This window comes from Ammospiza nelsoni, chromosome 10, assembly GCF_027579445.1.
Source record: "Ammospiza nelsoni isolate bAmmNel1 chromosome 10, bAmmNel1.pri, whole genome shotgun sequence".
Taxonomy (NCBI): Eukaryota; Metazoa; Chordata; class Aves; order Passeriformes; family Passerellidae; genus Ammospiza; species Ammospiza nelsoni.
In genome coordinates this window covers 9640158-9652377 of record NC_080642.1, presented here as the reverse complement: position 1 = coordinate 9652377, position 12220 = coordinate 9640158, and the positions used below count along the sequence as shown (strand labels likewise).

At 47.4% G+C, this 12220-nt stretch overlaps 2 protein-coding genes across 2 annotated transcripts; both read left to right on the top strand.

Moving 5' to 3' along the window:
* Positions 1-3544: 3544 nt before the first annotated feature.
* On the top strand, positions 3545-7309 carry RPL35A (ribosomal protein L35a). The gene is made up of 5 exons (XM_059479728.1): positions 3545-3696; positions 4026-4068; positions 5298-5450; positions 6295-6439; positions 7251-7309. Exons 2-5 carry the CDS (start codon positions 4058-4060, stop codon positions 7272-7274), a joined length of 333 nt encoding a protein of 110 aa, XP_059335711.1. The 5' UTR covers positions 3545-3696; positions 4026-4057; the 3' UTR covers positions 7275-7309.
* On the top strand, positions 7287-10753 carry LOC132077823 (uncharacterized). Its single transcript, XM_059479727.1, has 2 exons — positions 7287-9394; positions 9853-10753. Exons 1-2 carry the CDS (start codon positions 8836-8838, stop codon positions 9957-9959), a joined length of 666 nt encoding a protein of 221 aa, XP_059335710.1. The 5' UTR covers positions 7287-8835; the 3' UTR covers positions 9960-10753.
* Positions 10754-12220: the final 1467 nt, after the last annotated feature.

The window sequence follows — 12220 nt, the reverse complement described above, 5'->3', positions numbered from 1 at the left end:
TCCTTTAAAGTGTCAGAGGGTGAACATTCATGCTCTAATCATTCCTCAATATTACTGTGTAGCCTTCACACTTTTATGATCCCAGTCCCCTCTCAGCAGGAACTGTTACCATCTTAAGATGCTGAAAGTTAAATAAGAACCAATATCTGGACTGAGTAAACAATCGTTAACTTTCTGCATTATTTTATTTTAACTTGCAATTCAAACATGAAACTGCTCTGATATACACTTAAGCACCCTCTGACTTGCCTACAGATGTAATATTGTGAAAGCATCTCTAAGGAAAAGTGAAAATTCACTATTAATCCAAAAATACCTAAAAAAGCACCTGCACAACAATGGGGAAATTCTCTGAGAATGGTAATGTTTTGATATGCCATTGGACAATCCCTCCAAAGCCTGTACATACAAAGCAGGTATTTCTTGTACAACATGTAGCACAACTGCAGTCCGAGGTGGCTGAGATCCTGAATGTCATTGCAATGGAAGTATCAACAGCCACTAACAAAATCTTAATTTGGCTGCTCTACCTACAACTGGATTTGTGCCATCTGTAAAACCCTTGCATAAACATATCCTAAGCCTGCAAAATATTACAGCCCAACCTGTAAGCATGCCAAGGAAACACATCAGGCAGTCCCTGTTAGCATAGGACATGGCCATATTCTGTGAAAATTAAAGAGGTTTGGAGGCAGCTTTGCTCTACATCACTGGGAATCAGTGATATTTCATAAGCAAGTGTTTAAAAATATTCATACTTGCTATAACATTTCTGTAGCAGTTATCATTTGTCCTCCTCCTTTTTTGTTGTTTTTTTGAAGAAAGTACGTAATTTAGAGGTGGATCATGAAGTTAATTTCACTTGGCAGAAAAGAAGAGCCACTTTTCAGTGCAGGTTTATTTGATGTCTGTTAGTACAGAATAGGTAAAACAAACAAAAGATTCAAACTCAAAACAAACTCAGATTTCACACATCTATTTCCTGACATCCCTGTCTGTTGCAGGAAGTTGTTTAATGCAACACTTGTTGAAATGTGCTGGAAGAGGACAGGGCTCTCCCTGGGGATGAGATTAGGAAGTGTGCACAGGGCAGTGACTGGGATTGCTCTCAGTAAATCCATAGGAAGGGCAGAGACCAGGGAGAGACAGAGGTATTTAAGGTAAAGGATAATACTGCTCTGGGTCAAGGGAGAGTAAATTCCCCTAAGCCAGGCCATTGTGATAAGGTTTCTAACTCCTGAATGGATGAAGATACAGAACAGCCTTTCAGCCAAGGTAATGGCAGAGGCATCCTGATTTATTTCAAGAAGCTTGTCTAAATCATGGCAGGAAAAGATAACAGCAAAGTAACAATTCTGAATATTATCAGTATGTTCACTACACTTGTATTGTTTGTAACCACTTACATCTAATTCCTCTGAGCAGGGCTTTTGATGGTCACCTAGGACAAAGAAGGAAGTGATTTCATCCCTTTGCTTCTGAGATTTTTTCTCTCTTTTATCTTAATTATAACAACTTGAGATAGGAATCTGATAAAAGTATTAACAAAAAAAACTGGCAAATGATCTGTATAATACACTAAACTGATCACTTTTCTTGTCAACCTTGGAATCAATTATAGAACTGGAGATGCAGCATTTTTTCATCAAGAAAAGCAGATCTTCAGTCAACAGACACTAATAAAATATTTTCTATGTTTTACTCATTTTTATCTTTTTCAGAAATCCATGATCCATATTTTGAGTCTAAACAACCTAAGAATAATCTATTACATGTGGAGTCATAATGCTAAAAATATGGTGAAAAAAAGATGTGTTGGGAGATAGCTGTGACAGATGATTACAGCAGCATTTTTGGAAAAAAAAAAATAACACATGCAGCTCTCATAGGAAAAAGTGACTTATTTGGAAACAAAGGAGGATGCAGCAGCTTTTCCTCTTTTCCATTAGCAGCTTCTGACCAGGAGAGGATTAATTCAGGATATTAATATGTTTCAAGACAGCTGGCAGCTGGAATGTTTCTCTAAAGGCCCTTTGCTGCTTTGCTCCTCCTGTGTATCTTCTCTTACATCCCCATCCTTGCTCAGCAGATCCATGTGCCAAGCCAGCAGGGTCTGGGCTTGTGTTCAGTTGGACTTGAGTAGGAAACCACTGTCTGTGAATTAGCAAACTCTACAGATATGAGCTGCTTGCTCTGGATTTCAGTGTCAGCACAGTGCCCCTCAGACCATCCACTGGCATCACCCTGCACTGTTTTATTTGCTGAAATCCCTCATTAAACTTTTTTAATAATAATTTTTAAAAAAAAAAAAAGTATTCCCCTGTGACTTTTGGATTACATTCTTTCCCTGCTGATATAAAGGGAAAGAAAAACATATCAAGTAATAATTTTTAAAGCAACTGTATAAAAGGTCTGGCCTCCTGCTCCTTCGGGGATTGCAGCTCCCTCTGCTGTGTGAGAGTCCTGGATGTTCATTTCTCCCACCCTGCTGCCTGATAAAGGAAAATGGATACAAGAGCAGCATTTTGTGCAGCATTCCTTGTAGTCAAGAGAAGAGACTCCAGTGAATTCCAGTGATAAAATGCATAGCTGAGAATGAGAATCCTCTTTAGATCCGTTTGGCAAATGATTGGCAAAGAGAGGTTCTGAATATCCACAGGAGCAGCAGCTGAGCCAGAAATCACAAATAACTTCATTTTTACCAAAGAAAGGTCTCTTGAAAAGTAAAATAGGTGTGGCCTTACCTTACACAGCTCTGCTTCCTGCTTGAAATACTAGGACAGCAAGGTGCTCATTTAAAAAAAATAATAAGGGGGGAGGGAGAAGGGGCAAGGAAAAGAGAGGAAAGAGGAGGAATGGAGAGAGGAAGGGAAAGAAAGGGATGGGAAGAGAAGGAAAGGGAAAGGGACCATCAAGGTTCCTCAAGGTTTCCCTTCCCTTCACTTCCCTTCCCCTAAATCACTTCAAGTGCTGTGAAAATGCACCTGGATTTCTGGCAGTGTGAGGAAAGTGGCAGAAATCGGGAGTGAATAACCCTGACGTGAGCAAATGGGTAAGTACATGCTTCCAGATCTTATTTTGGAAAATAAAGGAATGTGTTACAGGGATTTCGGTGTCGAAAATATGTTTTCTGCCTCCAAGGCGATATCAGAAGTAAAATAAATGTGGAGATGATTCACTGACTGAGGGTGAGAACACCGGACGACGAGCAGGACCCGGAGCCCACCGCGAACACCGAGGGCTGCTCTCTCCCCCCGCGCTGCCTCTCTTCGGGCCCCTCGGTTCGTTCCACCGCCGCGGCCCATTTTCATTCGCCCTGCCCAGAGCGGCCCGCGCTCCCCTCGACCTCTAACCGGGATCTGCCCCCATTTCCCCGCTCCCGGTCCCGCTCCCGCCCTCACCGGGATGCGCCGCCCGTCTCCATGGCAACCACCACGCTCGGGGGCCTCGCGGGGCTGCCCGGCGGGTGCCTGAGTAGCGGGGCTGGGGCTGTCCCTCCTGGGATCGATCTTGCGGGGATCGCCCTGGAGCACGCGTGCACAGGACAGGGGACAGGGGACACGGGACGGGCGGTACCTTCCTTACTGGGTGCTGCTCACTCCGGCAGCTCGGGCTGGCCGCTCGGGTCCTCGTGGCGCATTTCCCGGCAGGCAGCGGGGCGCGGGTCTCTTTCGCCGCCATCTTGGGGCGCTGCGGGTGAGGAGGAGCGGGGCCGCGGGCCGGGAGCGGGGCTGGGGGGTGCTGCCCCCGCTGTGGGGCCTCCGGCGGGCGCGGGGCTCCCGGGGCGCGGTGGATGGCGCGATCCGGGGCGGAGACAAGGCGGGATGGCGCCGATGCGCGGCGGATGGTCCCAGTCGCGGGTTGGGGCCCTCGGCTGGAGCGGAGCTGAGGCGGCTGCTCTGGGGGGCAGCGGAAGCTCCCGGAGCTCCGGGTGGCTCCCGGGCAGCCCCCGGGTGTTCGGGGTCCCGCTCGCCGGGCCGGGTGGAGCTGCCGGCCCGGGGCTCATGGCTGTGTGTCGTTTGCAGGCCTGCCGGGACCGGGTCTGCGGGAGGACACCATGACCGGGAGGTGAGTGAGTGCTGGCTCTCGGCTCGGTGCTGTTGCAACGTTCCTGAGAGCGTTTGTTGAAGCGGTGCTCCCCTGCCCGGTGCTCCCCTGCCCGGTGCTCCCCTGCCCGGTGCTCCCCTGCCCGGTGCTCCCCTGCCCGGTGCTCCCCTGCCCGGTGCTCCCCTGCCCGGTGCTCCCCTGCCCGGTGCTCCCCTGCCCGGTGCTCCCCTGCCCGGTGCTCCCCTGCCCGGTGCTCCCCTGCCCGGTGTCCTGCCGGGCCCTGTTGAACGCCCACAGCTGTGTCCCTGTTCTGAAGTCTCTTGAGCTGGTTGTAGGTGCTGTTCCGATGTGCTGCGCTCCCCCTGGCCTGTCAGTAAATATCAGTGTGACATTTGTGGGTTTGTTAATCTCCATTGTACAGTAGAGCTTTGGGATGGACTTTTTCCTTGAGTAAACAGGGTATTGTGTTTTTCTCATGGGTGAATTTTCTGTTGTGCCACCGTAGGGATTGAGTTGGCAGGGGAGTCAGAACTGGATGGTCTTAAATGTCCTCTCCAGCCCAAACCATTCGATGGTTCTGTGAATCACACTCTGGAGTTTATGTCCTGTTACACGTGTGGCAGGTAGAACTGGGTATCTCACTTGGATCCTGCTGGATCCCGGGGCAGGTGCTGGATGTCCTTGGGCCAGATGTGCTGTCTGCTCGGTGCGTGGGACAAGTCTTAGAATGACTTTACGTGGGCAGTGCCTGAAGAATTGTCCTGAAGAATTACTGAGGGGTTTGTGCAGTGCCGGTGTCCAGTGGATGTCAGGCTGTTGCTCTGGCTGTTCACTCCTTTAAAGCTACAAATCAGGGGCAGCTCATGCCTTCTATAGCAGTTACTGCAACACAGGAGAGTTGCTGTGGTGTGTAGAAAAAAAGCAATGTTTACTCGTTGTTAGTAGATACTTAGGAACAATATCTGCTAATGCTGCAGCATTTGAAACTTAGTATGAAGCCAGTATTGTTGTGCCAGGAGTTTATGACAAGCAGAAAATGCAAAATTCTCTCAAATACTTCATGTTCCATATACTCAGCTTTCCTCTTTTCATTGAACATAAGTATTTGCAGTGATTTGTAAAAGTTGGCTGTTTCCTCTGCTGATTTCTACTGGTGTGGAATTTGTTTCTGCTGAAGCAGCCTGTGATTTGTTTTTATTTTTGTTACTTTGGAGTGATTCATAATTCACAGATGTTTTCCATGTCTTTAGGCTGTGGTGCAAGGCCATTTTTGCTGGCTACAAACGTGGCCTCCGAAACCAGCGGGAGCACACGGCCCTTCTGAAAATTGAAGGTGTTTATGCCCGTCAGGAGACAGACTTCTACCTGGGCAAGAGGTGTGCCTATGTGTACAAAGCTAAAAAGTAAGTGACGTTTCATTCTTGTGCTGAATTAGCCAGTTCCTGTATTGGCTTTGTAAATGCTAGGAGACAATGATATTACATGAGACATTAGAGAGCAAGTGTGATGAGAAACAAGTTTTGCCTAAGCTTGGCAAAAACTGAAGGTGGGCCGATGGAGTAAATTGAGATGGGTGAATTTGTGTTAAATACTTTAAACTGTTGAGTTACTTAAACAGTAAAGTGATTTTGTGAAGCCTGGATGAATTTGTATTCTGACTTTTGTGTGTCTGAGCAATGTCTGTCACTTCTGCTCTGCTGCCATTGGTAGACACCATGGGATCAGCTGCTTATTGCTTCCACTTCTTTTTTTTTTTTCTTGAGTACTGTCAGAATTAACCTTGAATAAAATGGATCAAACTGGTAACTTGACCACCATCATTTCCAGCATGGTCCATGGCTCTTCATTTAAGGTGATTTCTGCTATCTATTGCAATGGCCTATTCTCCTGCCTTCAGTGTGTCTGGAGAAATAAGGTGTTGGCAATTTCATATTGTTGATTTTTCAGTCTCATCCTGTTAGCAAAAGTGTTTTCCAAATTTTTGAGCTTTGTAAGCTGTTAATACTTGTCCAGTGGAACTTCTGATAAATTACAAGCTGTAATTATGCCTTTGAAAGGTACAGTGAAAATCCCAGGCCAGGAAAATTTCACAGCTAAATAAAAGAGGATGTTGCTCTAGTTAAAGATGGCTAGGGAGCTAAATTATTGAGGTGCCTTAGAGGAACCTAAGGCACCTCAGTTGTCACTGCTGGTGACAGCAGAGCTGTGACTGCCCTGCTGAGCTGTTCTGTGCCTCCTTTCCCCCAGCAACACGGTAACCCCCGGAGGCAAACCCAACAGGACCCGCGTGATCTGGGGGAAGGTGACGCGTGCCCATGGGAACAGTGGCATGGTGCGCGCCAAGTTCCGCTCCAACCTTCCTGCCAAGGCCATTGGACACAGAATCCGGGTGGTAAGTGGACGTGGTTAGCAGCAAGATATTTATTGGCAGGTCTTGGGGTGCCTTTTAATTCCACACAGTATGAGGGAACATTTGAATTCTGGTTTTGTTGTGTTGCTGCTGGGTGTTCAGCATGGCTCGGTGACTGTTTATTTTGGAGCCTAGAGAGGCTTTTTCCTGGCTTCATATGCTGAGGGGGTTTGTCTCTTTGTCAGGTTTGTGTGCTTGCTCAGGTTGTCTGGAAAGGCTCTTCAAGTTCCAGGACTCAACTCCTTTCTGAAGCTGCCTTGATTTCTTTTCCACCAATCTGTTCTGTGTATTTTTGCACCCTTCTACTCCACCTTTTGATTTTTTTCTTGCGTCCCAAATGTTTTAACTGAGGGCAGTGCTCTTCTGTCGTGGCCACTTCCACCTGTCCCCACTGTTGGCATTTTAGCCACAGGGCTTCAGTGGAACTGTCCTTTTCAGGTCTCTCACCCAGAGTTGTGATGTAATATTTTCATAGTGATGCTGTCAAAAGGAGTATAAGAGGGGTGCAGTCCGTCCTTTCTGTCATTCTCCTGTGCCTTAGAAAAAGCACAGTAGGAGCAGCACAGATAATTCCTGAAATCCAGAGCCATGGGAGCTCTTGTTGGTGCACAGGAGGGCTGGCTGCCACAGAGTCTGTGCCACCAGCAAAGTGCTCCTGCAAGTCATTCTCACACTCTTCTGCATAAACTGGGGATTGCTTTAATAGCAGTTGAACATGGTCTAGATTGTAACTGCAAAACGTGTGTTTGAATACAAGATTTCTAACATGATTCTCTGGTTTTGTGTTTTACAGATGCTGTATCCATCTAGGATCTAAATTTTTATTCAAAATAAAATGGAGAATCTCTTTAACTTTTGTATATTTCTGGTTTTATTGCCTCCACCAATTTTGAGAGACCTCTTTCTCAGTAGGGTATCAGAGTTGACAGCACAGACAGAGACACTAAATCCTGGCAGGTGCAAAGCCTCTCTCACATCTCACAGTAGTAGTTCTGGTAGAATCCCTGATAATGAGCGCACATGTTCCTGGGCAGCACGTGTGCCTGTAGGGTCTGCTTTGTGTAAATAATTTAAACACATTTTCATTGCACAGCTCTGTAGTGCCCAGGTGTTAATGCTGTTTTCTTGGCCACCCTTATCCCAGCTTGTCATGTAGGGCAGTGAGCATCTACCTGCACTTCCTTAGTTCTTTTCATTTTGCTGAACAATACGGTGGTGAAAAAATGAACTTACAGTTGTGAAGTGCAAGGCTCAGTTTCTTATCTCTGAAAATGCTCCCAAAATACTGGGTGGTTCAAAGGGCAGTTTGAGGTGGGTACAGGTTGTCATGGCTGCTGCTGATGTCACAGTCCCACAATGACCTGTGGATACCCTGTGAGAGCTGTTCCACATACACCAAGTAGTTCCATCATTTTCAATGCATCCTGGTTGGTCGGGCAGGTGAGTCTGTTGGCTCAACCACACCTTGAGCCCACTCCAGTGCAGTCCCTCCTTCCCAGGGCATGAGAGCTTCCTTCTCCCTGCCTGGGCCTGCTGCCAGTGTGTGTCATGGAGCCCTCTGAGTTGTTGGCTTTGCAAGTCTGCAGTGGGCTGGTATTTCACAGCTAATCCTCTTCTTGCTGAAAGAGGTGGAGTAGTTGTGTGTGCAGAATATATTGTTGGGTAAATCATAAACATTACTGTGAACTGGAATTAAAAACTTGACCCAACTACTCAGCTCTGGTATAGAAATTATTTTGCTGGGCTTAAAGACCTAAGCCTGCTGCCAGTGCTGTCCTTCACAGCAGGAGAGCCTTTGCCATGGAAAACTGCCTTTTTTTAATCTGTGTAGAGAAATTGCAGTTTATGGGATATGGGACCAGGTCAGGCAGGGCTTTTAGTCTTCCACAACTACCAATGGGTTGGACATGTTGGATTCAAAGAAGGATGGATGGGATTTCCAGCTTTAGGCATTACAGAGGAAGGAGGCGGAAACATAATGAGCAAAGTGAACTGTAACAACAGGTTAGTAGGCCTGTGGTCACTATCATATAGTTGGGTTTTGCTGATGAGAAGGGAGTAAGTTCTGAGTTTGATACAAGATGCCCAAATACACATAATCATCCCTTTTCTTTCCCCTGTAACTTGTTTCTGTTGTACCAGACTGCCAAGGTACAAAGCCTTTTTCTGGGAGGTCCAACCCCAGGAAGCACATGGCTGCAATTTGTGAATCTTTGTGTCAAAACTGCTATTTTCACATTCATTTGGTCCCACCCAACCCAGCCTTGGCTGCTCAGAGCAGCAGCTGTTGCCTGTTTTGAGCCTGTGCTGTGCAATTGCCTTTGCTACTTCCACTGCTTTCCCCAGCAGCACAGTAAACTGACGAGTGAGAGGAAGCTATGGCATCCAAGGAGTCAGCCTCCTTCGTGGACAGAACCACCTGGGATTTCCTCAACCTACTGGACATGCTGGGGAGCCGGAATGGACGAGTGGGTGTGATGGAGGTGGACCATGCTGAGTCAAGAGCTCCCTCATTGCTGGTGGATTTTACCCGGGACCTGTGCGGCACAGGGGACATCAAGCACAAACCACAGCAGGCAGAGAATGAGGGGAAGGAAGAGGAGGACCTGGTTCCCCCACACCTGATTTTTATGCTATGGCAAGCCAGTGTGTTGAAAAGGCTCATGCAGTGGGATCACCTGGAGGAAGCTGTCCGGGATGTGAGGAGCCTCCTCCCCTGCCTGCCAAATGTGCTGGTGCTTGTGATGATCCGTCCTGACTCCCAGGAGCAGCTGGACCAGGCAGTGAGAGCGCTGAGGAGAATGCAGTGTGTGCTGGATGGGGCCCTGCAACTGACAGTAGAGACTGCAATTTACAGCCCAGGCCAGCCTGGAGGTGTCCTGGAGGCAAAGAAAGCTGCCTGTAGGGCACTGAGAGAAGCCTTGAACTGCCATGAAGGTAACCGGGTGACACAGGGGTGTGGGACACAAAAACAAGCTCAGGGCAGAGCCTGAGGGACAGTGTAGATGGAAGTGGTGCTTGTTGACTGGATTCAGATACAAGAGGGAAGACAAACTGGACCTTGCAGGTAACATGAGCCAGAAATGAGAATGAGGGTTTACATGCTGGGGTGGGGATGGACAATGTGTCCAAGCTAAGTGTGTTCCCTCTTCCACGTCAGATAGTGTTGGGTTTACCTTGCCCCAAAACACACATGGCAGTGGAAATGGCTGCTCACTGTAAGAACTGCAGTTCTGACTCTGCTGGAGCTTTCTGTGATGATGTTAACTGCTCCACAGCCCCACTGACATTGAGTTCTTCATTGGAGGGATGTGCCACCCTTTTTTGGGTGGCCACAGACCTTAGCTTAGAGAGGATGGTGTCAGGTGTTCTATCATTTGTGTTTCTTCCCCTAGAAGTCGACTCCCAAGAGCCATTTGTTATTTCACTCCCGGAGCTCAGATACTGCCGAGTTCTGCCTGAACGTAGGCAAGAGAAGATATCAAAGACAGATGGAGAATGAATTCCCTTGGGCAGCCGAACCTGTCAGGTTGGTTTTAGCACTGTCCTGCTGGATGTCCCATTGCAGAACACTTCCTTCCTGCTCACTTGCTTGTCTGCCCAGACCTTCTGCATGGATGAGATTCAGTGTGTGGCTGCTGCCAGAAGGGGACAGTGTGCCCTCAGCATCGCACTGTCCTTGCCACAAAGCTCAGAGTTCTTTGCTGAATTGGCTGAACAATCTGCCCCGGGAAACTTTTATCAAAAATCACTGGGTTTCTGCTTTGCATTAAATGCCTTGTTTATCAAAATGTCCCTAAGAAAGCTGTCAGCAGAAAGGGAATCAGAGCAGGCCAGGAGCCTCTAGATTTGAAACTGTCCCAAAACTGAAATTGTGAGAGAAAATCAAGACTAAGGCCTCAGACCGTGTTTTCCCAGGAGAACCTGGATGGAGGAGTTTTTAGTACTTAGTTCTCATCAGGAACAAAGCTCCTGAAACCCTCCCAGGTTCTTTGTAGCAGGGGTTGACTTTCCATACAAGCATGTACACATCTAGCAGATTGAGTTTCTGGGATGGGTTATTTTGGATGGGAGGAACTGTGGGAGCAGTAGAATATTTTTAAGTCCAATTACCCACATAATAGCTGAATTAATTTCCCATCCTCTCTGGGCATGGCAAAGCACTATAGATAGCTACACTTCTTTTGCATTGGGAGTTTATATGTATTTTTTCTCTGGTGTTTTTTGTAGATCTTTTGTCATCCTAAGATCTTCAATGTCATCAAAAAAAGGATTAAACACCTGATATTTATCTCATTTCTCTGTGTCTGTGTGTATCTATAAGCTTTAAAGCTTTTATCTAAGACTGCAAAACTTGCTGAAGCTGCCGGTTTGTGCAGTATGGTACAGAAGGGGTGAGATTTGAGGGCAGTACAGATCCTGTAAACCACTGTTTGTCAGAGAAAGGATTCTCCGGGTTATTTTTGAAATTCAAGATTCTTTCCAGATCCTTAAGGATGTGGCTTTATGAAGCAAAACAACCATGCTCTTAAGTGTTTGGGTGGTGCTGGTGCTTGGCAGACTTTTGGAATGAGGTAACCCAGTTGTTGTCTTGTGGAGGAGACTTTCCACGAGCATTTCCACAAGATGAATTCTGCCTTTCATTACTGAGAACACCGGTTTTTGGTCAGCCTAATGAAGAAATAGTTCTCTTGAGTCAAAGTAAGACATGTACATGTTCAGGCTGTTTGTGAGTGAAGAAAGTTCGGCTTTAAAAGATCAGCATACTAGGATATCCTTAAAGCAAGAAGCCACAATGTAGTCCTGTGTCTCTGTTATTTCCTGTAGCATCTGAAACACACAGATAACCATCCTAATCCAGGCGTAGTCCATGCAGCTCTCAAGTTTTTCCTCTGGCAGCACGTTTGTACTTTGTCCAGGAGCTTCTGTGCAGGGTGATGTGGGGCACTGTCAAGATGAAACAGGGAAGAAACTCTGAGATGCGGCTGAAGTCCTGGCCAGAGCTTGGGAGCACAGGAATGCCCTGCAAGGGCAAGTGATGTACCCACAGGAATGTGTGGCCAGGACTGACCAACACTTTGGGCTCTCTGCACATGGCCCTGTGCCAGGTTTCCATCCTCCTCTTCAGCCATACCCTCCTATGCCCCTCTGCCATCCAGAAGGGGACAGTGACTCAAGGAAACATAAGGAAACTTAGGACAACTGCAGAGATGGGCAACTTTTAGAGGGAACAGAATTTTGGAGAAAAGAGACAAGAAAAAAGTTTGAGGTTCCCCATCAGGAAGCCAGGCTGTGTCCCAGACGTGGAGTGCCAGGGACTTCCCAACTTTATTTGCTTATGGTGTGTAACCTCCCCGAGTGGAGCCCAGAGGGCTGTGATGACTTGGATGGATCTGGGCCAGGGCTGAGCTGGTCCAGGCTGCCTTGGGACCAAAAGTGGGGCTGCCTCAGCTGGCCCTGGAGGTGGCTGGATCTGTGGTGAGGGACCTGGGTCAGAACAGTGTGACCATCCAGTTTGGATTCAGTTGTGACTGAACTCATCACAGAAGAGGTTCATGTCTGGTTTGATACAAAGTTCGAGCTGCAATGGTTGAAAAGTGGGAAGATGTTTGGGTTCAGGGGCCAGAAAGATTGAGATGATGTGGAAGAAATAGGAAGAGCCATGGAGGAGTGAACAGGAGGCAGGCTAGAAGGGAATCAGTGGGACTGGGATGCTGGGGGCAGGAGTGGGGTTTGGGGTATTTTCTTCTCTCACAATTACCT